General features: G+C 50.9%; 3 protein-coding genes and 1 long non-coding RNA gene across 15 annotated transcripts in view; 2 read left to right on the top strand and 2 right to left on the bottom strand.

Moving 5' to 3' along the window:
* The first annotated feature begins 744 nt into the window (after positions 1-744).
* On the top strand, positions 745-7,240 carry prl (prolactin). The gene is made up of 5 exons (XM_086133434.1): positions 745-1,893; positions 4,934-5,046; positions 5,190-5,297; positions 6,521-6,703; positions 6,795-7,240. Exons 1-5 carry the CDS (start codon positions 1,800-1,802, stop codon positions 6,984-6,986), a joined length of 690 nt encoding a protein of 229 aa, XP_085989560.1. The 5' UTR covers positions 745-1,799; the 3' UTR covers positions 6,987-7,240.
* LOC147192286 (uncharacterized) lies at positions 3,475-9,973 on the bottom strand. 2 transcript variants are annotated; one of them, XR_015103246.1, is made up of 7 exons: positions 9,529-9,973; positions 9,211-9,445; positions 8,776-9,145; positions 6,435-6,604; positions 4,761-5,916; positions 4,451-4,689; positions 3,475-3,692 (listed from the first exon to the last, which is right to left on the bottom strand). It is a non-coding gene; the product is annotated as an uncharacterized LOC147192286 (long non-coding RNA). The 2 variants fall into 2 exon arrangements; XR_015103245.1 differs by having other exon boundaries at positions 3,475-4,689.
* Positions 8,784-11,041, top strand: LOC147192285 (stonustoxin subunit alpha-like). The gene is made up of 3 exons (XM_086133435.1): positions 8,784-8,871; positions 8,961-10,430; positions 10,509-11,041. Exons 1-3 carry the CDS (start codon positions 8,784-8,786, stop codon positions 11,039-11,041), a joined length of 2,091 nt encoding a protein of 696 aa, XP_085989561.1.
* A 2,430-nt stretch (positions 11,042-13,471) lies between these two features.
* The window catches only part of LOC147192284 (thyroid hormone receptor alpha), a 38,525-nt gene continuing 24,875 nt past the window's right edge, over positions 13,472-27,121 (bottom strand). For 8 of the 11 annotated variants that reach the window (XM_086133409.1, XM_086133411.1, XM_086133410.1 and 5 more), the window contains 7 exons: positions 26,586-26,647; positions 24,463-24,584; positions 23,650-23,797; positions 22,551-22,756; positions 22,271-22,414; positions 20,841-21,099; positions 16,260-20,494 (listed from right to left, as the gene is read on the bottom strand). In XM_086133409.1, the coding sequence (XP_085989535.1) occupies positions 20,244-20,494; positions 20,841-21,099; positions 22,271-22,414; positions 22,551-22,756; positions 23,650-23,797; positions 24,463-24,584; positions 26,586-26,647 (1,192 nt within the window). In that variant the 3' untranslated portion in view covers positions 16,260-20,243. Of the gene's footprint in view, positions 16,225-16,259; positions 20,495-20,840; positions 21,100-22,270; positions 22,415-22,550; positions 22,757-23,649; positions 23,798-24,462; positions 24,585-26,585; positions 26,648-27,121 lie in introns of those variants that run through there. The other 3 variants (XM_086133415.1, XM_086133417.1, XM_086133419.1) reach the window with 2 other exon arrangements.

The following is a 27,121-nucleotide window of genomic DNA, read 5'->3' as shown; positions in this document are numbered from 1 at the left end:
AAGCCGATGCAACGAACGACACAGTAGCGACCGCGACACAACGGCTCTCTTGACCGACTTTTACCGCATTCCGAAAAGTTGACGAATTTTCAAGTGGGCCTCTCATCCTTCCGCATTTCCGTCTGCGGCCCTCCGACGAAATCCTTTGAATCAAAACAATCGATTCAGAGAAAATGGAGTCCCTCTTTTCCTTGGATCCGCCTTTGACTGGTTCTACTATGAACTCATGTCGATGAGAGCTCCGGATCGTCACAATCATGTCATCAACTTTTTGCGTCTTTGGCGTTCCCGAGAAAAAGCTGGTGTGGGCCAGAGCAGCAAGTTGATATGCGGTTGGGAACGTGTCATGTTCACTCTGAGCCGTGACCTTTGAAAGCTTTTTTGGAAATGGCCTTGGAACGACTTCCCGATGGTTCTGCTTGCGGGGCCAACATCCGAACACACGAGTAGAAATGACGGGCCGCCACGAGACCTCTGAAGGCTTTGACAGGAGACTCCGTTGAGAGAATGAGCTGGAAAGGCAGCCCCCTTCGCTGTCCGACTTGGGTCTTATCTGACCACGTCCCACCCAAGCCATTTCTTTATCGCGGCCCCACACAAGCTGCTCTTGTATGTATCATGTGAGAACTGAACAGCGCTTCACCCTTTACATACTGTTCATTTTCTGTGCACGCAATGTCCGTCCCCCCCCCCCCCCCCCCCGAGTACGTCAAGAATCTCCAGATAAAAAGTGCCGATAGCAACTTTGACGTTGGAGCGCCGCGGACAGAAAAAAAATGGAAGGACGAAAGGGCCGCTTGGAAATCCAGCAACTTTTTGAAAGGCGGTCGAGTCGGCCAAGAAAGCACTTTTCTCGTCAACTTTCAGTTCGAGGCGTGCATACGGTGGAGGAGTTTTGCAAGTTTTTGGGGCGGCCGTAGAGCGCTGAACAGGGGACGGGGTTCAATCCTATCGGCTCAACTTTGGATGACAAGGGCAGAGCGGAGACGATCGTCATCACGGTTCCGGTTAGCAGGAGAACCGCTGGAATCGACTGTCGCCCGTACGAAGCCGCGCGCCATCGAGTGCGCCGGGGTGCAAAAGTGTGACGTCGCCGATCGTCGACGCGGCGCCGCGCAAGAGAAGACAGGCGGGCGGACGCCAGCGGCTCACCGCGAGGCACTCTGGGAAGAGGAGGCTGGTGACGTAAGCAGATTCCGGGCTTTCATCCATGCGTAGCGACGGGCACGAAAGCTCCCCCCCGCTGTCGCATAGCATCCGTGTCCGAATCATCGGCTCCAACGTTTTCATGACCTTGACCCCCGAGACTCCGCTCACACGTCACGGTCGCTTCAATGAGAGCGCGTTTTCGCGGTGACTTTCAACGTGACTCCCATCGCCCTCTACCAAGACTCCATTTTAGCAGGCCGGAGTCGAGCGCTGACGGAACGAAGCCCCCGACTGCTAAATCCGCTTGGAATTTCGGCGGGGTTTATCCAATTACAAATCATTTTGGATCAGGCTGCGAAGAAATCCCATCGCTCGTTTATGTTGGTGTTATTAGCATGACGTAACGGTGGCGTCTCCGTGGCCACCCCGAGGTCGCGACATTTTGTCGCATTCGATGCAGGTCGCGCGATGAGGCCTCAGCCGTTCACTGAATGTTGCGCAAAAAGTGTTGAAAGTGTGCACACGCGCGCGTCGCTTACCATTTGTCCAGGTCAGCCTTGATACTGGCGCACGGAGCAGGAACCGGGGCCTCGGCGGGGGCGGCGGCGCTCTCAGAGTCCGACATGTCTGCGGTGCGGATGGCTAGGTAGATGCTGCGGGTCCTGCTCCTGTCGTACGAACGTCAGCGCGGGCAATCCGAGCGCCACCAATGGAGACACAGAGAGACGGCGGTCATGCGAGAGAGTAAGTGAAAGGGGAGGGCGCGCGGGAGGGGGGAGGGGTCAAAACACGTGAGACCATAGTGTGGGTCGGGGGGGGGCAGGGGCTTGTGGGATTTCGAGGTCAGTGACGCAACCTGACTTTGTGCGGAAGTTGATCGGCAAACACTTCTGGGAGGTAACAGGTTGCAAGAGACAAGAAGGGGCATTCGTTGACCTTTTTTTCCCTTTAAAAAAAATAAAAAATCATGTCACGGTCACCAGAGGCTTTGATGCCACGTGGAACTAATTATTGTCCCCCAACACTTGGTGTAATGGTTCTAGATCAGACCGCACACAGTGCAAAAGTGAATGGCTTGACAATATGCCGGTGCGCCGCCAAGTGGCGACCGGATGCATCGCAGCGTTTGCGAGCATGCGTGAAAGGAAAGGAAACGGCTCATGATCATGTCAAGGACAGAATTGTAGCGTGGACAAACCTGAGTTGGGATCGCATTGTTCCAACGTCATCGATGTTAAGAGAAGGAAGAGCCGCTTTCTTTTTTTTTGCTTTGTTTGCTTGAACTCACCATAGCGATGACTGCCAGTGTCCCGCTTGTGTGATGCCGTGCCACATGACGACTTCATTTTTGACACAGCAAACGGTGCTTTTCGTCTCAGCCAGACATGACGTACTGTCAACGTTTTGCTAAAAAATAAAATAAAAAAGTCAGCACACATTTCCACACTTGTGAAGCAACTTGAAAACTCACCGGCAAAACCTCCATTCATCTTTCTCAACGGCTTGAGCGGCACTTATCGTCTGCGATTAGGCCGTCGGGCTCCGGCGGCGTCCGCGCCGTTTGCCGAAATCAAGCAAAAGCTCATTCATACGCCATTAGAAAAGGCCGCGCGGTGTCCGGATGACATTAGCATCAAATGACATCCAATTAACTTTTCGACCGGACGCGACGTTCTCCAATGAACGCGCTCCCTACTTTATTCATGATTTCACTTTGTTAGTGTCAACAATTGTGTACTCGTCGCATTCTCAGTGACACATTCAAAGCACGGTTTGGGGATATTCTGGTGGCAAAAAAAAAAAAAAGAAAAAAAAGAAAATCGAATAAGGGCAGTGCGGGTACTCATTATTTTTTTTTCCCACTTAACTCATTCACTCCCAAAGACGTTTTTAAACGTCTTTTCAGACTTGGTCCAGAATTGGCTGGTACTGAATGAGTTAAAGCACTGGCGACGTCTTGAAACTGTTCTTCTCTGCCAGGAAGTGTCAGATGCTTCGGGCATGATGAGCAAGCGTGTTGTCATGGCGAGTAAGGACAAGCTGTTCTGCCTCAACTCTCCCGTCTTCTCAAAAACTGAACTAAACTTTTTTTTTTTTTTTTTTCGGGCGGCTGCGCCGGTCAATTATCTGGGCCACCACAAAAACTCCGGACTATATGTCACACAGCGGCAGCAGGATATATCGTCACGCGGCACAAGAAGGCACGCTCACTTTGCGCCGGATTTGATTGCTTTCAAAATGACATTGAAATTTAGCAGATGTCCTTTAAAAAAAAAAAAAAATGGTGCCATAGTGTTTAAAATGAAGGCCAAAGGGACGATCACAGCAGATCGAAAAGGTCACTTTTATTGGTTTTAATTCAAGCGTCTCCCGAAGGATGAATGAGAGCGATTGACGTCACAACGTCATTGAGAAACATTGCAAGGACACGCGTGTTTTTATTCATCCACGTCATTGTGATCAAGAAGCATTTTTCCACTTTGGCGCCGCACCGAAGCGCCTCCAAGCGAACGTCGACCCGCAGCCGTTGCATTCATTCACGTCTTCCGGACGAGGCCGGCGTGATGAAGTCGACCAAAACAAGCGGCAAACAATTAGCGCATCGTCTCGTCCCTGCTGCATAAGCAAACGCTCGGAGCAGAAGAAGTATAAAATGGAAGCAAACGGGAGTCCGAGCAAAGAGGCGACAGGCAAAAAGAGGGGGGAAAAAAAAGCAAACAAACAAACAAGCACACAGAAAGGTGCAGCGCGAAGAAAGAAAAATGACTCACGGGACACGCAATGGTAGGAAACCTTTCATCACTGGTAAGAGAATCACACTTTTGGGGATTTGAAAATCGGTTTGTCAAATCGTTATATTAAGTATGATTTTTTTTCCCCCAAACATTTCAGGACCTGAAAATTATGTATGTGTGTGTGTGGAATAAGTTTGAGGCCTTTTGCAGCAGTTAATCGGCGTGAAATGACGGGGACCGGTTGACTATTCTTCCACAGCGAGACCCATTTGCTCCTTGACGAATATGAAAAAAAAAACATCTTTCTTGATCATCCTCGATCTTTTACTTTCAAACGTCCTTCAGTAAAACGAAGGTAAAAGGATTCAAAGTTGAACTCACGAGGGTAGTGAGGGGCAGTTGCAAACTTTTGAACTCAAAGTGATTAGAGTGACCCGAAAACGCGACATTTTGGCGAACAAAGCGAGCGCTTTGAAAATCACAAGAACGAAGCAAAAAAAAAATAAGACCTTTTCCATTTGGAAAACTCACAGCAACTAGAATCACAGAGAAAGTGACGCGCTCACTTTTTTCACTGTCTCCATCGGATAAGATGTTCTATTTTCATCTTTTTTCACACGGCGCCACATGACGTCAAAGGTTACGGATGGCACGTTTCGGACGCCGCCGTGCGCATGTCTGACGTCGCTCACCGCGGTCCCAAGAATGCTCAGGCAAGATTGTGTCAAGGCTCAGATGGACAGCAACGGTCTCGGTTGCTTTGCGTCTTGAGCAATGCCGACTCCCGACGGGATAAGCGGTCGGCCTACAAGCAAAATCAAAACACAAGTTGATGTCGCATTCAATCCTTTGACCGGCCGGCGACCGGTCCGAGACCTTTTTCTGTCTAGACGTCTGGGATAGGCTCCGGCAGCGCCGCACAATCCTGAAGAGAAGAAACAAACAGAGAACGGCTAGTGGGATGGATTGAGCCCGGTGGCTGTTTTTTTTTTTAAACCAACTTGGGCGACGATGTGACGGCATCCCCTGTCCCGGTCTTCTTTTCCAAGTGATGTATATGGTGGCGGTGTGCAGCGGCGTCCCCATCGGCGACCTGCTGGAGCGAGCCGCTCAGCACTCTGACAAACTCTACTCCCTCAGCACAACGCTCACCCACGACCTCGTGAGTCCGCTTTGACGCGTCCGCGTTCCGGCCCGCCAAGCTCGACTCACGCGAATCCAAACAACTCAACGACCTTCTCATGAATTAGCATGAAATGCTCTAATCGGTCGCCGCTCTGAACTGACTGTATCCGTTCTCGCCAGGACTCTCATTTCCCTCCTATGGGGCGGATGATGATGCCGCGGCCGTCGGCGTGCCACACGTCCTCCTTGCAGACGCCCGGTGACAAAGAGCAAGCGCTCCAGGTGTCCGTAAGTGACTTTTCCCAAATCTGCTCCGGGGCCTGCTGTCGGCTTACTTCGGTCTTTGGAAACTTGGACTGAGATCAATGTTGTGCGCCATTGCGATCATGACATCAGAGGAACTGAGAGGAGGTTGACAAGAGCAACCAAAACTCATTCGCTACCAGCCAATTCTAGACCGAGTCTGAAAAGACGTTTAAAAACGTCTTTGGGAGTGAATGAGTTAAGAAAGGATCACGTGAGCGCGAGCGGTTGCGTGTTCGTGTTTGACAATGCATCACACTAAAAAGAGTTGCTCTTCAAATATTTCTGGGTTTTTTTTTTAGCGAATACATTTTTCAATGCATGTATAAGAGACCCACTATTCAGAAGCAACAACGAAAAAACAGATTCTATAAACACGAATCCTGACGCAAGGAACGTTCTATCTGGCCGCAACACAAATACAAAGTGCATGAAAAATACGACTCACCATCACCGCATATGACGCAGAGCGGGCTCGGTGCGTGGAAACTCCCCCGTTGAGAAAAGTCTGTATTTGAAGTCGGACTCCTGATGCTTCTTTTTCTTGAAAGTCTTCGGCTCCTCTTCTGTCTCCTGACTGGGCCTTTTCCCCTTCTCAAAGAAACTTCCCAAAGACGTTTGTGTTACTCATTTTGCTCGCTCCCGGGTTTCATTTTAGCGCTAACCTATCACGTGACTGAGTGACCTGCGTCAAGAGTGACATACTGTAGACGAATGTAACAGAGAATCCGGTAATTTTCCAAAATAAAACGGAAGTAATGTGAGTTACAGTAATCCCTCGTTTATGGCGGTTAATGGGGACCAAAACCACCCGCGATAAACGAAAATCCGCGAAATGGCGCCCAATTCACATATACAGGTAAAAAACAACAACTTTTTTTTAAAGTCCGCAAAAAGTCTGCAAATGGTCCGCGAGAAGCTGCAAAACAACAGCGAGTCACATCGAGCAACATATACAGTACTGTACTCCATGTATATTAAATAAAAATAAAAAAAATGATGCGTTTGAAAAAATCCGCCGTGCACTGAAGCCGCGATCAACGAACCGCGAAGTAGCGAGGGATCACTGTATAGATTTTTTGTGCAACACGGCTTGATTATTTCGATTTTTCAGGGTCTCACCGCCTCAACTTGATGTTTTCTTCTCCCTGCCTAATGATCCATCCCAAGCGTCCCTCAGCCGAGCGCGGTCCGTTTGTCTTTTGCAGGAGTCGGAGCTGCTGTCGCTGGCTCGTTCCTTGCTCCAAGCCTGGGCGGACCCCCTGGCGGTCCTGTCCTCTTCTGCCAACACCCTGCCTCACCCGGCCCAAAGCAAAATTATCAACAAGATCCACGAGCTGCAGGAGCATTCCAAGAACCTGGGAGATGGCCTGAACGTCATCTCCGGCAAGGTAAGCGTGTTTCGACTGAAGATTCGGATGACTTTTTTTTTGTTTTTGTGACCTGGCTTCACAAAACATCAAATACATCTCGCTCCCGTAGATGGACCCGACGGCTCAGACCATTTCCTCGCCGCCCTACAGAGGGGGCAATGACGTCGGTCAGGACAAGCTATCCAAACTGATCAAATTCCAGTTCCTCCTGTCCTGCTTTCGCCGAGATTCGCACAAGATCGACAGCTTTTTGAAAGTCCTCCGTTGCCGGGCGGCGAAAATGCAACCTCACTTGTGCTGAAGGGCAAAGCCGCCCAACGGAAGGCTTCCGGGCTTTTCTTTTCGCAACGCTCGGATTGTACAGCAACACGTCCGAGCGCGACGCGGCACGATTTGGATGGCTGATGTGAACTCATCGGGATGATGACGACGTGTCACTTTTCACGTCATTATCCGACAGTCATATAAGCCGGCGTTGTCGTTGATTCAAAGCTGAAAAAAAAATGTGCTGACTGGGCGTGACAATTGGGATGAAATAAAAGAAATGCCTTCCTATTCCCGTGCGATATCTTCCTCACGATGACTGTTGGGTGTGGTTTCATCTTTCATCGCGGTTCCTTACTTTCATGAAGGGTTTGACGGCGTTCGAGGTCAACAGATGGAAAGATGATCACGAACGGCTTCGGGGAGGGGGGCGGGGGGTGTCTGACTTCAACATTGACTGACTTCAACATTGCCCAACAAGAGTTGAAGTCAGTGGAATGGAGCTGGACTAAATCTTTCTTCTTTCCCCGAGTTTTCTTGTGAGCGGCCGCCACAATGACGTGACCCCCTCCCCTCCGCCTCCCAATAGTGACGACCGCTTAGCGCCTCTTGGCAAAGTACTTGAGGGAAATCAACAAACCTCCCCGTGCCATCTAGATGGTTTAAATAAAGGGGTTTCCGAGAAACGTGCCCGACTTTGTTGATGTCATCAAGGCGACCCGATACGATCAGTAATCATGCATTTGTTTAACAGTCGTCTGGAATTCCGTTTTGTTCCGAGATGACTGTGTGTACTGAAACTTACAGTACATGTCGGAAGTGAGGCCCATTGAAAAAGAAGAACCTGGGCCTGAAATGGACAGGTTGTTTGGGAGTTGTCCCGTTTTTCTCAACTGCCAGCCCGCCCCTGTTCACAAGGCCCCTCACGCGTTTGCGTGCAAGCAGGGCAACGTTGAAGGATGAAACCGGGTTCACATTCAAATTCCATCATGAATTGACTGAACTCAGACAAAAATGTGAAAACAATAAGCAAATCGACTTTCTTTTGCATTGGCTTGACGTGCAAATTTGCATCAAGGAAAAATTTGCTCATGTCAGTTCAAGCCTCAGGTGACAAGCTTCACCCCTCCCTATCAAAACCGGACGCAGGCCCCGCAAGGCCGTCTGTCCTGAGAAAAACTCCAATTTATGATCCTTCGCTTTGTGAAAAGAAAACAGAAAATGGCTTTGCTCCAGCACGGGAGCAACGCCGAAGCGAACTAAATGCGTATCTGAATATCTGAGAGCGACCGAGTCTGCTATTGCGAGACGGGCCAGTTGACCGAGGAAAGAAAACGGTATGCCGACATGGATCCGTCCAATCCTTCTAAAACTCAAAGGAACACCAAAAGGTGGCAAAGGAGACATGACAGAACTGGCTTGAGAACGTCGCCTTTCGCTCGAGCGCGGATCATCCGACGCGGGACGGTGATCGGAAAGTAAAGCAACATGCCGGCGGCCGCCCGGACGACCACGTAAACACTCGTGATTCTTTGCGTGTCGAAAGTTCAGCCGCAGGTTTCCTGACTTAATAATTTGACTAACCGAGCTCAAGATGAAAAGACGGGCACGCAAATGAGCAGCCAACGATCATTATAAATTGGCGGCGAGCTCCTCGATGACGCCGCATTCTCCAGTCGGAAGACCACGGAAGCAACTCACAAGAGTCCGACTGAACATCACACCTCCGCCGGGTGAGTGGTAGCGAAGCGGAGCGAACGCCGGCGATAGACGCCGTTAACACGAAGCGCCGTTTTCCTTTTGTGCAGGTCAGCTAACGTTCGTACCTGCCAGCATGACGGAGACCTTGAAACTGTCCGCCCTGGGTCAGCCCTTCACCTTGGGGATGCTCTACAACGCCTGCAAAGACGAGCTCATCCCGGGTAGGACCGGATGCGCGCGCTCGTCCCGTTCATCGCGGCGGTCGAAAGGATCTCACTCGCGCTGCCGGCGCGTCCGTCCGTCCCCGCAGGTTTCACTCTGTGGGACAAAGATGCGCTGGATGGGCAGACCAGCGCGAGCAATCAGAGAAGCAGTTCCTTCAAGATCACCGCCTCGGACACCATGGAATCCAGGTCTTCCCTGTTGGACGTGGAAGCCTCTCTGAACATGAGTTTCATGGGCGGCTTGGTTGAAGTCGGCGGGTCCGCCAAGTACCTGAAAGACCAGAAGAAATTCAAGAACCAGAGCAGGGTGACCTTCCAGTACAAAGCCACCACCACCTTCAAGCAGCTGTCTCTTCCCGCTCTCGGGCCGCTGACCAGCCAGCAAAAGCAAATCATCGAGCGGGGCAGGGCCACCCATTTGGTCACGGGCATCCTGTACGGGGCCAACGCCGTCTTCGTCTTTGACAGCGAGAAGGTGGAGGCCAGCAGCGTTCAAGATCTCCAGGGGAACATGCAGGCCGTGATCAAGAAGATTCCGACCTTCGAGATCGAGGGAAGTGCCCGAATCCATCTGTCCGAAGAGGAGAAAAACCTGACCAACAAGTTCACCTGCACCTTCTTCGGAGACCTCATCCTGGAGAAAAACCCCGCCACCTTTGTCCAAGCGGTGAAGACCTACTGCGAGCTCCCCACGCTCTTGGCGGACGCGAACAACAACGCTCCTCTGGCCGTCTGGCTGTATCCTCTGAGTTTGCTGCACGACAAAGCCGCCACGCTGATCGAGGACCTCAGCGTTGCGCTGTCGAGGAAAATCCAGCAGGCGATGGAAGATGAAAACGAAGTGAAAATGAGATGCAACGACAGCTTGTATAGCGGCGTGGCGCAAGACTTCCCCGTCATCCGCAAAAACATCGCCAGCTTCCAGAAACTTTGCTCCTATTACAAAGCTTCGCTCCAACTGGAGCTGTCCAGCAGGCTCCCTTCCATCCGCGAGGGCAAAGAAGACGAGAGCGCCCTGGCGAAGGTCTTTGACGACGGAGCGCGATCTCCGTTCCGCAGCGAGCAGCTCAACAAGTGGTTGGAGAACAAAGAACGGGACATCAACGTGATCCGCTCCTGCGTCGACATGATGACGGAGAACTCCAACGCTTACGTGGTGCGCACCAAGTCCGAGCTGGATCGAGTGGTCCTCTCCTCCGGCGTGACCAACGTTCACTGCTACGTTTTCACCGGCTTGGACAGCAACGACCTCTACCTGGATAGCATGGCCAAGTACTTGGACACGTCCGCGCTGAGCGGAACCCAACACGAGTATCGGTCCTTCTCCAACGAGGTCGTCGTGCAAATGAGAGAAAACGCCCGCACCTTCCTGAAATACGCCAAACCTCTGCAACGTTGCGCTAGCGTCAAGTTCCTCATCACCGCGATGTCGAATAGCAAATACAAGGGATCTTCCATCTACCATTACCGAGACGGCGTTCTGGTCAGCGACAAATTCACGGAGCCCGCCGTCCCGCCGGTCAAGACCATCACGGACAGAAACCACCTCATCTGGTGTAAGTTGCCTTTTGTTCTTCCTTTCCTATCGTGCCGCGCCGAGCGTCGTCTGAAACCGTTGTTGCCGTTCTCCCCAGATGCCACGGAGCTCACCTTGGATGAAAACACCGTCAACAAAAATCTCACGCTGTCAGAGGAGAATCAGAAGGTGACCTACGGCAGCTCCCGGTTGTATCCGTTCAGCGAGGGGAGGTTTGTCGATCGCCCTCAAGTTCTTTGCAAAGAGGCGCTAAGCGCTCGTCACTATTGGGAGGTGGAGTGGAGGGGTCACGTCGTCATGGTGGCCGCGGACGCGACAACTCAGAGAAAGAACAACCAATTTCAGTCACATTTCACCGACTTGGTCTCTTCTTGGGGAATGCACGTCAACGGTATATTTCAAGTTAAGGTCGCGACATGGTTGGGCGATTTTTCGATTTGGTTCGGTCACTCGGATGGCGTGCGAAAGGTGGGCGTGTTTCTGGACTTCCCCGCAGGCACTCTGTCTTTCTACGGCGTCTCCGGAAACAAGCTGAAACACATGTACACTTTTGAACATGCTTTCGATAAAGAACTCTACCCAGGTTTCGCCGTTTATAACAAGTCCAATTACGCTCATCTGACGTTTTAGCGCGCCCAAGCCGTTTTCCTCCGGTGCCTCTGATTTTTCATCCCGGTATTTTCAAACAGCCTCGGAAGCGATTGTCACTCGGCGCCATTTTGTTTTTTGCGGCTTGATTCTCGCAACTTGCTTAGCGTGTTGCTTCACACCTTGTGGTACGAGCTACATTTTTGACGACGAAATTGAACAACGAAACTTAAGCGGCGGTGACATCATGGAACTGACGTGTTCGGTGACACAAACGCTTGCTTTTGTGCCACGCACTCAGAATTTTGAGAAAGAAGTCGGCCTTCGCAGGGCGACCATCGCGTTTTGCTATTTCGATCTTTTTTTGGGAGGGAGGGTGATGCATTTCTTGATTTGCAAATTTCAAATTCTGATCTGAGAAATGTACCAAAGCGACTGAGAAACATCCATTTTTGGAAATCAAGAACATTCAGCTTTCGTCGTTTGGACTTTTATGGGGAGGGGGCGGGATCTGCGCACTGTTTTATTTTGTTGTTTTGGCCCGGAGTTTGCGTCCTGCGCGATTAGCGGCTCCGAAAGATGCAACGCTTTGCTTGATGAGCTTGTTCATGGTCTTTTGACATCGCGCCACATGCTCTGTGTGTTGTAGCGCTCAACTCACTTGCTTGTAAGGTCATGGAAACAATAAAAACGCTTTTGGCATTCACCGTTGGTCCTCTTTGTGTCACTCGCGATTAAAAGGAGAGAGGAAGGGGGTGAGGCACGGAAGAATGCCACTCAACAACACAGATTACTCTCCACCTTCTCGTGTTATTCATGAAAATAAAATACCGGAGCAAAAGGCCGAAAGGCTAGCGCCGCGCGCCGCTGACGCGCAAATTAGTTTCAGGCGAATTCGAAAGCCGGGCGGCGAGGGCGCTTGCTGGACGCGCAGCGGGAGGTCCGTCCAAAGAGAGCGAGCGGCAATGGAAAAGGCTCCATTCTCTCTGAGGCCCCGCTCGGTTCTCGGTACCTCTACCGGTGTCGAGGTAAGGCGGGGCCAGGTCATTTCAAGATTTGAAAACAAACAATGGAATCGTGAAAAGAACTGCCAAATGAGCTGGTGAAGGGATGCCACAGTCGGAGTGATGCGCTCCCTCTTACGAGTCGCAGTCAAAAGGCCAATAGAGGCATTTTGGACCAACTGGAGACGCTCGGTGGAGGATGGGTCGGCTCCAAAGTTGAGCGCATGACAGTCATCCAGCTGGGATGTGACAAAGGCACGAAGTAGTGCTCTTGAGAAAGAGGAGGCTGGACTCGAAGACGAAAGAAGCTGGAGTTGACAATGGCGCCACTACCCCGGTACAATGTTGTTGTTTTTCGCCGTACTTTCAAGTCAAGTCAACTGTATTTCTCGAGCACTTTCAAACAGCCATCGCTGCATACAAAGTGCTGAACAGCAATTTAACATAAGACAAATCGGTAATAAAGACGCTAGAAAGCACCAAACAGTAAAACCAAGGACAAATCTAAGTCACGCCGAGTCCAACGCCAAAGAATACGAGTGAGTTTTGAGGAGGGTTTTGAAGATGGGCACTTTGAAGAGAACAATTTCATGAATGCTGCAATCAACCTATTCCATTTCTGAACAAGGAGCAACTACTACTTTCTACTTACTTTCCCGTTGCATCATTGCGGGTTCAAAACACAAACGCTCGCTATATTTCTGGGCTCTTTCAGGTCGAGTGTATGTGCATTGCAGGGAAGGCTACAGCCGCTCCCCCGCCTTAATCACGGCTTACCTGATGCTTCGACGAAAAAGTTTGGACACCCCCCGGTAGTGACTATGGACTCTCAGATGAACCGGACACACGTTTTGGGGACGCGGGAGCAAGCCGGGAGAAGGTGAGAGCCCAGAAGCATGGACGACGACGACGCACGTGTGCGAAGCACATTTGACCGGCCGGCTTCGCTATCGTGTCACTTATTAACCGGTTTGGAAGCGGGGGAGAATAGTGTCTTTGGCGTTGTCACGGAAACGCCGCCCGACGTGGAAACTTACCGAGCCGACATCAGCGTTCAGAGGCGTCCTTGGCCGTCTTTGCGGGGTTTCCATTTGATCGGGCTCGCGGCAAATGTTTGCCGTTTGCTCTCAACTTGGCCAGCGGCCTCTCTCAAATGACGCGGCCCTCGATCCACGCGCGACGGCGCCGGAACATGTGAGCAAATAGAAAAGGAGGCTCGCCGAGTGCGGCTCGCGTGTCAACTTGAAAACAAAGTCGGAGTGCAAAACCGGAAAAAAAAACAACTAACGATGTACTCGTGATGAATTGCGATGCCGCTTCTTCGACGGGGACGTGCGTGTCGAGCCTTAACACGCCTGACTTTGCGGTGTACATTCCGTTCCTTTTCTTACCGATGTCAACAGATTCAACATTTCTTTGTGGTTTTGCTAATAGCGGCTTTTGCATTCCACGACCTGAAGCATCAGCAAAACTGTTTTGATCCAACGAGAACGAGTCAAGAACACAAATAAATATATTCCCAAAGCACACCAAAATAAAAAGTGACGGTTCACGTCTCGCCGAAAACAAGACCGAAGGCTCAAACTAGCCAGGAAATGAGCATAAACTGCTCCAGTCGACAGCGCAAATGCTATTTTGATGCCCGCACCTCAAAAAACAAAAGAGGTCAAGCAGCGCAGACAACCAAGGACCAAATTGAACATTCAGATGAAGCCGAACCTTCAAAGCAACATCGCTCACTGAACGCGCCTGCGTCGTGTGAACGCAGTCTGACGGATTATACGGATTTGGCGCTCGACTAAACGGCCTCAAACTTGACACCAAGTACATTTGGGGGTAAATCAACACAAGCTCATCAGCATCTCAGTACACGCACTGTCGGGAATGTGTTTTTGTTTGGATGCTGTTCCGTTTGTGACCAACAGGTGGCATTGGAGGGCTTCTCGGTCCGTTCAAAGGAGCGCCAGGCCGACCGCTCGGGGTCGGACGGATGTGCTTCCGTCATGGCTTTGGGTTTTTTTCGTTCTGAATTTGAATTTGGAGCCCACTCCATGACGGAAACACACACAAAGTGCTGAAAACCCCAATAAACCCAAGTCACCCAAAAACAAAAAAAACACAAAAAAAACCCCACAACAGAAGCACAACGGTGCGAAAGTCGACAAACACAAAAAAGCAAGGAATGCGCATCGGCAGCCATTTTTTTGGGGGTTTGTTTTTTAATAATGCTGAAAATAGAGATCACAGAGCCACAAACACAAATAGCTTTTCCGAAGCCATTCTTTGATTGTGCCACACTGATTTGTCACTGAAAAGGAAAAAAGAGAGAAAGAGAGAGAGAGACAAAAAAAACCAAGGGTGTCCATGAAAAACGCACAAGCAGCACTCGTGTATCAAATACACCATGGATCGCTCCCGGGGGGGCCTTTGAGACCATGGGCTCTCTCTCAGCTTTTACATTCAACTTTGCACCGGGCCAAAAAGTGGCGAGTGCCTCACGCGCCGTCAACAGTCACAGTGAAAGGGAGCAAACGGAAGCAAGAGAGGACATCTCCATCGCGGCAAGAGCGGTCGTGTGGGACTTTGCCGTCCTGAATCTCTTCTTCAAGGCACAAGGGATTGGCCTCGGATCGGGAAGGAACCGAAGGTCACCACTTTCTCTTTTTGACCCTTCCCGACACAACTTTTTCCACGATTTGGTTATCGGCCGAGTTATTGGAGTTTGCGCTCCCGCTCGGGTGATGGCGCGGTCCTCTCTTGGATGACTCGAGGCAGAGAAGGAAAGTAGTCAAAGAATGGCTTCACGCGTCACGCTTACGCTTCGAGACAGAACAGAGGAAGAGCCGTGCCTTGTTTTGTTGTTTTTCAAGAGTCACAAACATTGGCACGGTCGCGTATCTTCTACGGACGCTTCGTGATTCACACATGGAGGCGTCTTACGAAACGCGTTTCGGATGACATCCCGGGCGGGCGTCGGCGAGGACGTCGGAGCTTACGTCCAAAGCGCGATGATGATTCGGATGAATCGTGACGAAAGACGAGCAAGGACGGACAAATGTGCCCGGGACGTTGACCGACAGATTATTTTCCCCGGAGAAGTCAAAGACGTTTTTTGAAGCGGCTTTTGTAGCCCGGCGAGAAGTTCACAGTTTGATTTATCGTCAACGTGAGGTAAAACGTAACGAGGATGCAAAGTGACAGATGCGGGGGGGGGGGGGGGGGCAAAGTTCAGTGGTCAGTGGTCGGCAAAACAGCGGCGTTTCCTTTCGCCCGTCGCCGCGGAAAGTCGCAAAAGAGACGCAAACAAAGATCTCGCCGCGAGGCGACGGCTGACACGAACGAGCTCGAGGCTCTTTGCGCACTACGAAAGCCATGCTCAAAACACATACAATCGCTCTAGTGCTACTTCGGCGGAGGGGCGGGACTATTTTGACCTCAAATTGCAGGGCTAGCGTTCTACTGCGGCTAACGTTTGGACAAGAAAAGATCGGCGCGAGCGTCACGCGAGACCACGCCGCAAACCAGTACGTCACGCGAGCCTTGTGCGTCGCGCAAGGTGGTAAAACTGACAACACTTATCGGTCTAGATATACTGTACAGATTTCGGGTCGCCGAAAGTGACGGACGACCGGCGGTTAGCGTGCGGGACTCTCCGTACCGTCAAGGCATGCAAAGTCGTAGCGTCCGTACGCGGATCTTTTTTGGGGGCACATTCCGGCCTTGCTACCGAATCGCGCTGGCGTCAACGGATTTGGATCTCGTCTACCCTGAAAGGAGCGGCGTCGCTTGCGGTCCCGCCGGCAAACAATCTCCCCAAAGCAAAAGGGAATCTGTACGGGCGCTTTTGAAATCGGAGCTCGTTTGCACCATTCCGAGCGCCCCCGACGACGGTTCGACGAAGGCGGAGAGCCGCAACGAAAAGCCAACTCTGCGGCGAGCCCCGTTTTGAACGTGGCCTTGCGCGAGTCGGCAAGGTAGATGTCGGGAACAAAGACGAGCGCTGACTGTCGGGTCCGTCTGTCCGTCTGTCTCCGCTATGCTGGTGCACGTGATCATGGCTGAAGGCAGTGCGTTCTGCGGTGCTGGTGATCGGTTATCGGTGGAGGCGGCCGTTTCCTTCCCACGCTCGGAGAAAGAACGGCCGCCGATGACGCCCAACCTCATTATTCGTCGTCCTTAAACTGGAACACGCGAGTGCTCTCTACGCTCACGGACGTGATCCTGAGTTGAAAAAAAAAGGGGGGGGGGGAGAAGTATCTGAAGGTCTTTGGCCGACCGTTGTCAGCGCGACATCGCTAATCGCGGTAGAGGTGCGCGACGTGAGCGCTCGGAGGTGGCTAGCCACGGATAGCTTCAACATCGCGCGTGGGGATATTTCCGCGACCGTAAATGAATGACCGTGTAGAATCCGCGCTCGCGGTTCATCGCGAATACACGCGCCGGGCGATGGAGCGACAAAGCGTGGCGGCACTCGAAAAGGCCCCGCCTCTATGAGGCGGGGCCTCTTTCAAAAACGTGCTTGGGCTGATAAAAGAGCAATGATTGGCACAAAGGCTTTGCAGATGCCGGCGCCCGTTACCACGGAAACATGACTCGCTCCCGATGGAAGATTTGCCTTGGTGAAAACGGCCTCGCGTTCGCCGGACGCCAGATTTCACAAGAGGCCGCGTGAAATCGCCTCCCGCTGCGATCCGCATTAAGCTCTGCCACGCTTTCGAGAAACTTTACAGGGCTCATTTTTGCAAATATCCAGACGGTTCTCTCAGATTATTGACAGTCGCATCACCTACAAAGAACGATTGTTTTGACCGAATCCATCTTAAATGGATTTATTGCAATAGATTGGAACGTATACGCCCCCCAGTCATCACCTCTCGTTTCATTCATTCGTATTCTGTCAATTCGCACATGTCCCTGTTCGGAAGTTTCTTTTTTTTTTTTCTCCCCCCCCCCCCCCCCAAGATTGCTGAAGGCAAACAGGAGTTGCAAAGAGGTTATTTGAAGGTTGCTCTGACTTATTACATCCATTGTAGCTTTCGTGCCACAGGGAAAAAAAAAAAAAAAAAATCCAAAGTCGACATTTCAGGCAAAGGAGAGAAAGCTCAGGCAGGCTTTTCTTTTTTTCTTTTTTTCTTTTTTTTTGAACCGCAGATGGCCAGCGGGCTCTTCTGTAGCGAGCAGAAGAAAACAGTTTGTGCAGCAAGCTTGCTATCGGCTTTGGCCAAAGTCTCGTGCCCCCGAGTGCTCTTCCCTTGCACTTGCTTTGGATGAAGCCGGATGCAAACACGGCAGGCTCGCTGTTCATCCCCCCCCCGCCCCCCGCCGCAACCGGGCCAAAATGGCTCCTGCCGGAGTCCCGTCGCTTGCCATCGTTAACCGAAGGGGCAAGGGAGCATCACGCGCGTTGAGATCACATCGCAACGGGGCCCTCGCTCTTCAATCTGGGCTTCCTGTTGCTCCCACAACTTGACTCGGGGCCACTCTGGCTGCTGACGGTTGATCCCGGGGGCCCGTTCCCAAAGAGTCGCCGTACATGTCGGCATCTGCGTGTGCGTGTGTGCGCAGATCGACTGTCCAGTCTTGTTTTTCGTGCCGCAGATGAGAGGGCAACCGCACCGAGATGAGAGGCGAGGTAGAATCAGTTGGGATTTGAAATCCGATCGGCGAGCGACGACAAATCGCATCGGCGCGAGTCTCGAGCCGGTGTCGTCGGGCAGATTGTGGAGTTTGCGGCCCACTGAGAGGGAGAAAGAGAGAGAACGGGCGCGGTGGCGGTGCAGCTCGGCGATGGTTGGTCATGCCGGTCGAAATAAGGTCACCGTGAAAAATGTGGGGCGTGTGCCAGAAGAAGCTCGGAGGGGAGGTGCACGCTGGGGAGCTGGTGGGTCAACTCTAAGCGTCTCTGAGTTATGCGGTCCTTGATTTCCTGCAGCCGGCCGGGTAACCTTTGCTGGGGTTCCCATCGGCAAGGGAGGAGGAGCTGCGAAATGAGGTGATTCCGCAGAGATTTTCCCAGGAAAGTCACGTCCAATTCATTCGGACGTCATCGTGACTGCGTGATGTCATTACTAAGAAAAGCACGGAGACCAGCGCCGCTGCGAATCCCCAAACTTTGCGAAGGCCGAGACGGACGGGCCTTCGAATGCTTCTTTGATTGCACGCGACGCCGTCTTCACTCCACAGAATCCAATTGGTATCGGCCCGAGGCTGTTTGCTGCCACATATGGGGGGGTGGGGGGGGGTTGGCATCTCCAGCTGAAGAATTTCTCAAAGCCATTTTGCGCCTGTGACATTTTTTTTGTCAGCATTAGCGCGAGATTTCAGAGGGCTGTTCAATTTGGGTTTTCCGTTTGACCTGCCGACAACATTCGCTCTCCTTTGGTTCTGGTTTGCAACTCCTGAGGAAAATATGTGGCTCTTCACCTGAAAAATACTTTCAAACTGTCACTTTGTAGTTTTGAGGGAATGACCCGAGGCCCCCGCGGCGTCGCTTCATTGACGTGACGCCGTTCGTTCCGCATGGCGGCCCCCCGTTCAATATAATCGGCGACGGCTGGCTTCGAGCCACCACCAAGTGACGTGAAAATGATGGAGGGACTCCAGAAATAAACGACGCCGCTTAGAAATGCCATTGCAGCAAGCCTAGCTGATAAGCTAATCAAGATAGCAGATCAATTAGCAGCTCTCTCAATCTGATCGGATTTTTTTTTTTTTAATTTAAAAGGCACCAAGCACAATTTGAAGCTACTTTCAATCGACTCGCATGCTTCCCTCCAGCCAAGTGCCATTCCTTCTACCGCCTCACCCTTCCGATCGGCTTCCCTACCAACACCAAAATAAGATCTTGATCAATAATCCTTTTGATTTGCCGTTTGGAATATAAGAATTGAAAAAGAGTCGTCGTGCATCCGGACTTGGACTGTATCGGACTTGCTCCACTGGACCGGATGCCGTGACCGAAGGGTCTTAAGTGGAATGCGCTTAGCAAGCATCCTCCGCAAAGCGTCTCCAGTCGCTCCAAAATGCCGCTTGCTGCTCGCCTCTTGACCGGCACTGGTAGGAGAGAGCACATCACTCCTACTCTGGCATCCCTTCGCTGGCTCCCTGCAAGTTCTTTTTCCGACCTTCTACGATTGGTTTTCCAATCTCGAAATGGCCCGGCCCCACCTGGCCTCTCGTTCGGTAAAGCCCCCCTGGGGCCGCCCATCTTTAAAACTGGTCTTCAAACTCATTTGGATTCTCTCCGGCTTTTGACTCGGCATGAGACTTGTGCCTTGTACCGTCGTCGTTATTGAGTATTTTGAATTATCGCGGCTGCGTGTACAGCATTTTGTATCCGGAGTTGAGGGGAGGTCAGTCAACATTCAAAGTGTCCCACCAGCCGCCACTGATTATACCGAAAGGCTTAAGCCTTTGCTTCGAGGCCCATCATAATGTAAAAGGAAAGCTTCGAACGGGGGCGGGGGTGGGTCAGGGGGGGGGGGGGGGGGTTAGTAAGCCGCATCTCATGTCAGGCATGAAATGTAACTCATGCATTGTACTGCACTGTAGTGGGATACTGAAGACCCATTACAAAAGGACAAGCAGAGACCGAAGACTACACGGTTGTGTTCTCTCGGTCAACCACCAATAAATAAGACACTACATTTTACAAGCTATGAGGTAAAATTGTAGCCGTTTATGTTGTATTTTGGAGAGTGTGTGTGTGTGTGCGTGCGTGCGTGCGTGTGTGTATATACATATAGAGAGAGCTCACTATGTGAGGGAGGTAGGTTGGCGAACACTGATATAGCAGCGGCTCAATGGGGGGTCGAGCTGAAGTGTGGCGGCCACCGCTGCTGATGAGGAAGGTGCAAAGAGGCATGTGGGGGGGGGGGGGGGTTGTCCGAAAAAATAAAAAATAAAAAATCGGCATCAAATGAAATAAATAACACACCGTATGAGGTGCAAGGTGTCCGCGTAGGGGGGGAGACTTTAGGCTTGTTGGAATTTGTTTGTCTGCATATCGATCGACTTGAGTGTGGAGTTTGAAGAACTGTACCTTTTAAAAGTCGCACGACAAAGAAGCCACATCGCTCTTTTTTTTTTCCTTGTGATGTTGAGTGCTGGTGGTAAGTGGTGGGGGTCCAAACCCAAATGTTCCCATTAAAGAAGTAGAAGAAAAAAAAAATCATGACCCCGAGTTATTTTAGGTGTTCCTGTGAGGGGGGGGGGGGGGGGGGGGGTGCCACATTTTATCGTCACACATCCTGGTCCTCGAAGACCTCCAGGAAGAGCGGCGGAAAGAGTTCGTTGGGACACTCCACCTTCATGTGGAGGAAGCGGCTGGCGTGGCACGCTCCGATCATGCGCAGGTCTGTTACCTTCATCAGCAGCTTGGGCCAGAAGTGAGGAATGTTGTGCTTGCGGTAGTTGATGTAGTGCTCAAACGCCAGCAGGTACGCCTCTTGGCACTGCTCGATCTTCTCCACGCTCGTCAGCCCCGAGCGATCTTGGGGGGGGGGACACGTCAAAGAGTTGGACGTTGCAAGTCACAATGGAGAACAGACGCAAAACAAGGATATATAGCGGCCGCGCTCATTTTCCCTGTTTTGGAACGGAACCCCAATAGGCTTTGCCCCCGCATGCCCGCCGTCCGCCACCCCCCTCGTTGACGAATGCGCTTTTTTTTTCTCGTAGGAGGCCGCGGCTGGAATCGAACCCGGTACCTCCGCACTGTGAGGTCGACGCGCGAAGCACTCCGACCCCCGGCCGCCCCATTTGACATTCTAGCTAAAAAAAACAAACTTTTTTTTTTTAAAGTCTGGAGCGGCGTCCGTTGCAATCTTTCTCCTCACCTGAGCTCATGAGAAGGACGGCCTGCATCAGCGCCACCTCGGAGTCATCCAAGTTAAACTGGGCCAGGCTCTTGCCCAAATCAAAGATGGCGTCCGACACCACGCCCAAGCCGCCGTTCTTCAGCTGCTCCCGTTTGACGGCCATCTCGCCGTTCAGCGTCAGGGTCTCGCTGTCCGGGTCGTAGCGCACGGCGGCGCGGAGCGACATGATCTCCATGCAGCAGCCTTTCAACAAGATGATCTGGTCTTCGCACGGAAGCTGGGAACGCAAAAAAAAAAAAAAACATTTGTGGGAAAAACCACTGCCAAGGCTGCTGCACTTCCGCTGAACAAAGCCACTCCTCCTCGGCTGCTTAATATTGGACGAAGCTTTTGGACGTCGCTTTTGCTCAGTGACTGGTCATTTCAATTGCTGTTTTGTTTCTTGTTTTTTAAATCTGCTGCGACCTGCCAAAATGAACTGGAACCAGATTTCAAATCGTCCTTTCAATCCTCTGCGGAAAACTGCGTGATCCGGCCAGCCGTGATTTGTCAAGACGTCATTCATCGAGTCAAAGATTGCTCTCGCTCAGCTTTTAGCAGATCATCTAAAGAAAATAAGAATAATTTTAAAAAAAGGGGAGGGACAGGACAAACTTGAGCATCTTTCCAGAGGCTTCAAACACGGTTGTTTATTTTTCTGGACTAATTTTCAGTTTGGGTTGAATTGAGGTTTTGTTTTGCGGGCCGTTTCTGTTGAGCTTTTTTTTTTTTTTTTTCTGTTTTCCTGACCTGGCCTGAGGATTTCAGAAAGTCACACAAACCGTTTTTCGGTTCCGTTGGATCGCCGAATGGCAAAGCACGGGAACTCGTTTGGGGTTCCGTAAACGTTAACCGTGGGAACCCATTTTTTCGATTTTGACCGATATTCATAATCAGCAATTCCGTGATTCAAAAGTATAATATTTAAAGGGCAAATGTTTGAAAACGACGCATTAACAATGAAGACACTCGCGCGCGGACTAAAATAGCAAAGCCGCACGCGCACGTCAAGTTTCCTGTTCCCCACCACTTAACAAATCGAAAGTAAAATGGAAGAAAAACACTCCCACTCCCACTCACAGCACAGCGCAAACACACATCCAGGCACAGTGAAACGGCGTTGATCACATTCGATTGGCGTACAGTCAACTGGTGTGCGGCGATTTCTATGGGAAACGATCTTTCGGTAGCGTCAAAACGATCCCACGCCAACGACACGCTAGCGGTAACGACGGGTTTCGTTTCGTTTTTCTTGTCCTCGTGTGTTTCTGGGCCCCGATTCAATTCTTCCCAGCTTTGGGTGTTGATGGCTGCGCCTGTTACTTCCCGGTCACCCTCCTCCCCGCCACCGCCGGCCCGCCCGCCTTCCTGGCGGGGTCTTAACGTGAATCGAAATGAAAAGCAGCTACCTCTGAGAACATGGGCAGTTTCTTGGCAAAGTCCACCACGCGCGTGATGGCGGGCGTCATGATCTTGGTGAATTCGCTGAAGGCTTCCAGGTCCACCTTGTCTCCTTCTGATGCGGGCACCAATCCCTGGCCGATATCATCCGGCTGCGGGCGCGAAACCCATTCGGTTAAGGTTAGCGTTCAAGGATATGAACGACGAGAATCGATAGTGTATCAAAACAAAAAAAGGGCTCGTCATCTGGAACTTGCCGGCGGGGGGCTTTTGTCGTTTGCCGCTTACCAGGAACTTGCGCTTCTGTTTCCAGCTGGCTCCCTGGGCGTTGGTGTGACGGTGGGCCTCGGTCACCATCCTGATCATCTCCCACTCCGGGGTGTCGGGTTCCGGCCTCACCTGCATGGTCCGCACCAGCTCCTCCCTTTTTCGTTTCTCCCGATTCTCCTCAATGAGACGGCGTTTGGCAACACGCTTCGAATCGTCCAAGACCACTGGCGGGTGAGAGAGTTTGGGGCAGGCGGGGGGGCGCCGTTTCGGTGACTATTTGGTATGCAGTGAGGTCGCAATTGTGGTAGCGACAACAGCTAACCCAGTGGTGGTCAAACTACGGCCCGCGGGCCGAATCCGGCCCGTTGGTCTTTTTAATCCGGCCCGCCGAAGGTCGGTCCACAATTAAGGTTCGATGTGAATGATTGCATTCATTTCAATTGGACTTGTAATGACAGGCATTTCACCGCCAGGTGGCGCACTGACTTGAAGTTGCAGAACACGGGGGGGCGGGGCAATCTTTTCGACCACCTAGTACCTCTGTATCGCTCTACTTCTACTGGTCTGATCACAACCCATCTGCAGCGATGCACAGGCTAAAATAGGTCATCAACAACACTTTTGTCATTTATAAAAAGTATATTAATACCGTACTTTCATGCTTTTGTTCTGTTGATGTTTGATATGGACTGTCAACAAATGCAGTGTTTTTTTTAATGTACCATAGCTCGTGCTGACCTGGCCCTTCTGTCAAATTTTAAAAGTCAATGCGGCCCCCGAGCCATAAAGTTTGCCCACCCCTGAGCTAACCGCTGTGTCTCTTTGAAACGTTTCATAGGAGAACACGAAGCAGCTCAGCTGCCGATCGCGCGCCGCGTTGGTGTCGCGGTACACCGGCCGGGTGTTCTGGAAAAAAGGCTTCGGGATATTAGGAATGCACCGTGGAAGAGCTGCCTTGTTGATGGAGTCATGAACTATTTCCCTTGCTGACATGCAAAGGAGTACTTAACTCATTCACTCCCAAAGACGTTTTTAAACGTCTTTTCAGACTTGGTCTAGAATTGGCTGGTACTGAATGAGTAAATTTTTTTTTTTGGTGTGGCTTTAGCGTACTCACAGTCCATGGCCATGCCAACAGCGATGCACTTCTTAAAACGGCAAAGCTGGCACTGGTTGCGGGTGATCTTGTCGATGATGCAGCAGCTTTCGTATTTACACGAGTACGCCGGGTGGAGGTTCTTTTGGATGGTTCGACGGAAGAAACCCTGCAAGGGGTCAAAACAAACAACCCCAAAAAAAAAAAAAAAAAAAGAAACAAAGAGGCACTGGTAAAGGATCGAGACAAGATGAGATAAATAGGAAAGAGGAAGGAGGAGAATGAAGAACATGATGTCACGGTTTTATCGTAATAGAGAGAGGAGAAAGAAAAAAAAAAGAGATTTTTCCTCTGCAATAACATCTAACTGTGTATCATACATGAGTCGGAATGCACGGCTCAAATAAAGAAACATTTCCTCTCCGGTTATTTTGTCTTACTGTCACACAGACAAAGCAAGCAAGAGCTGCAGGGCAAAAACAGCTTCCTTCCTGGCAAAGAGCAAAAAAAAAAAAAAAAGCGCTTTTGCAGGGGCCATTTGGACCAAAATAAGTGTCACTGATTGGAACGATATAATAGCAATAAAAAAAAAAGTTAAAAACCAAAAAGGCTTGTGAGTCACTTGGGAGGGGAAAAAAACCCCCCAACCAGGCGCAGTTACAACACCATTGCAGGATTTTACGAGAAGCAAATCTCTTCGTTCACATTTCACGCAATTCCTTCAAGCGCGGGATTCGCTCAGCGAGGCTAACGGATCGAAGTGGCGGACTTTGGCAACGCGCTGTCTCGGCCGAGCTTCCTGCGGGAGACTCAAAGAATGACTCTCAACCGCACCTTGCACCCCTCGCACGTGATGCAGCGGTAGTGGTAACCGGTCGCCTTGTCGCCGCACACCACGCATGGCTCGTCCTTCTCCAGGTAGCTGGGGATGTACCCTGGAACAGAGATGCTAAGAGCTATAGGAAAGGAGGAGGAGGTTAAAGGAGAAAGATGGGATGGAATTCAGAAAGGTGAATAGCGAATGCCGAGTCAAGGCGGGATGAGCCGCCACAACCAGCGCGATCGGGCGCGGGGGGGGGGACGAGGGACCGGCGCGGATTACAATTGGGGAGGACGAGGAACGAAGTACAAGCGCGGTGTGCATTCCAGCGGTGAAAAAGAAAACAGAAAGAAAGAAATCAAAATGGCATCGCGTGAGCGAGTGCGTCCGTGTGTTTTGAAAACACACGGACTTTAAATTCATTTGAAAATGTGACTTCATTTCCGAATCCGATTTCATACATCTACATCGGGCCACATTTTAGTGACCGTTTCCCTTGGAGGGCCATTCAGGCTGACATCCTAAAAGGAAGTCAAGAATAACGCTGAAGTGACTGTCACGAGGTGTTTGGCGACAAGGAAATGCTTGCCGTATCGCTCTTATTTATTACAGATGTGAATTTGGGCTACATATTTAAGCAAGCATCATGTTTGCTTTGCTTTCGCGGGCCACATCAAATGACGCGGCGGGCCAGATCTGGCCCCCGGGCCTCGCCTTTGACACCTTTGATATATATTTATTTATTGACGAGTTGTGCTTAGACCGAAGATTAGACGAGCGTCTTATGACTTCCGCAAAACATGCTTTTATCTTTCAAATCAGTCACTTGAATGCAGTCGAGGCAGATAATTGCCTTTCATCTCATCTTTCGCTCATGACTTCTAATGAAATGATGATTTACATGTCACGACACAAGTGAACACGCTGTTCGGAATGTTGTTCCTAAAGGCAGACTGGAATAGCGCGACGACACAATGGTTGCAGTGTCTAAATGGGGGAAGACAATCTTCCCCCCTGTTACGACTGACAAACTGCACTTCTTAACATTCGACTTTTCATTGATTTCGAATGGTTGGATTAAAGCGTTTCCCAGCCATGTTTGGTCGTGGTCACATGTTCTCTGCTCCAATCAAGAAAAAGTTTTTTTTTTTAACTCATTCACTCCCAAAGACGTTTTTAAACGTCTTTTCAGACTTGGTCCAGAATGGGCTGGTACTGAATGAGTTAACAGTGATATGGTCTGTGCCCCCCCCCCCCCCCCCCCAACCAGTCTAAGCTCGGATGACGACCATTCTGTCTCTCCTGTTTTATGGCTTCGGCTGAGCTCTTAGGAACCGTGATGTCATTTTTAAGCTACGATCACGCTACCCAATTCCGATGTTTTTGTTCAATTCAACCTTTTGACGTACTCTAAGACAAATGCGACGTGATCGTGACGTGACACGCGCACAAAGCAGAATGTGCAGCCAAATAAATGCATCAATCAATCAATAAAACATCTCGTGGCAGAGGCTTTCAGGAGTAAAGATCGACAGAGGAGCCATGAGGGAGGAGGTGGAAATATTTTGCGTTGATGAGGCAACGCTCCTCGATCTCCGTGGAGACGTCGACTTAAGATGACGTCACGTCATTTTCACGCGGAATAAACGAAGCGCCCGCCTGGCTGAATTTCTACCACCGGCAGATAAGTCAACTTTATGCTTCGTGGCTGGAATGGGATGAAATATGGAGTCCAGTGGAAAGACAATACTATTGCTCCGGACAACTTTGCCGATTCGCCCCGATTGCCATGAGTCGGATATTTGAGAGCGCAACTTGCGTCCCATTTGAATTTTGACTTGACTGTATTTGAATCCCGTCTGTCCCGACAGAGACTGATTAACGGGTCTCAAGGGGACTCTTCGACCTCAGCTACCTTTGCGAGCTTATTCATCGTCGACAAAGGAAACGGCGAGGAGTCTTGATGCAATCGCGAGGACAAAGCTGGGATGCCATTCAGCGTCCGCGGGGGAATCAGCTGGAGCGTAATGAGGCGTGCCGAACCTCATTTGCCAAACGGACTCCTCGAACGCATCAGAAAGGCCGAGCATCCGAGGTGACGCCTTGCGTTGGCGAGTTGGAGGTGAATCATCCTTACCAGACATGCTCTTCACCGAAGACTGGCTGTTCTTCCTTTTTCTCTTTGGCACATCGAGCCACCTTACGGGGGGGGGCAAGACAAGGAGGTTAAAACGTGATGATTTGCTTGCGATATGATCCGACCAACAATGACATCACACAGACAATTGTCTCCCCGCCCGGTCAACCGTCACATCCAAGATCTTGCGAGCAAACGGCCGAAGCGTCGCTCATCTCGCCGCCGATTTCCAGCGGAAAGGTATTCAGGAAGACGCACCGCTCATCTAATTCTTTTTCTTGTGATCTATTTTTTAGATTTCAGAATTTTCTGGCCTTTTTGCACTCTAACAGGACTTTGTTTGCTGTCGCTGCCAGATTTGGGTGACCCCCCCCCCCCCGCCCCCCCGTCACCCCTTCGCACACGATTTCCTTCTCTCCTCAAGAATCTTCTCCTGTGCAGGTTCCTGTTTTCTAAGCACTTCATATTTCCTTCTGTTTTGTTGAAGTGGTTTTTCCTTTCTCTTCATTTTAACACCCCCCACGAAACTGCAGACA

The sequence above is a fragment of the Hippocampus guttulatus genome, chromosome 16 (assembly GCF_054856545.1).
Source record: "Hippocampus guttulatus isolate MCC_2025c chromosome 16, RoL_Hgut_1.0, whole genome shotgun sequence".
In the NCBI taxonomy this organism is placed as follows: Eukaryota; Metazoa; Chordata; class Actinopteri; order Syngnathiformes; family Syngnathidae; genus Hippocampus; species Hippocampus guttulatus.
This window is presented reverse-complemented; position numbering and strand designations above follow the sequence as displayed.

Bases quoted from the DNA above. Each gene is read 5' to 3' on its own strand.
- prl (XM_086133434.1), top strand. From the start codon at position 1,800: ATGCTGCGGGTCCTGCTCCTGTCGTACGAACGTCAGCGCGGGCAATCC. The intron at 1,894-4,933 runs GTAAGTGAAAGG...TTCTTTTCCAAG, and splicing joins GACGGCGGTCATGCGAGAGA to TGATGTATATGGTGGCGGTG. The intron at 6,704-6,794 runs GTAAGCGTGTTT...TCGCTCCCGTAG, and splicing joins TGAACGTCATCTCCGGCAAG to ATGGACCCGACGGCTCAGAC.
- LOC147192285 (XM_086133435.1), top strand. From the start codon at position 8,784: ATGACGGAGACCTTGAAACTGTCCGCCCTGGGTCAGCCCTTCACCTTG. The intron at 8,872-8,960 runs GTAGGACCGGAT...CCGTCCCCGCAG, and splicing joins CAAAGACGAGCTCATCCCGG to GTTTCACTCTGTGGGACAAA. The intron at 10,431-10,508 runs GTAAGTTGCCTT...CGTTCTCCCCAG, and splicing joins CAGAAACCACCTCATCTGGT to ATGCCACGGAGCTCACCTTG.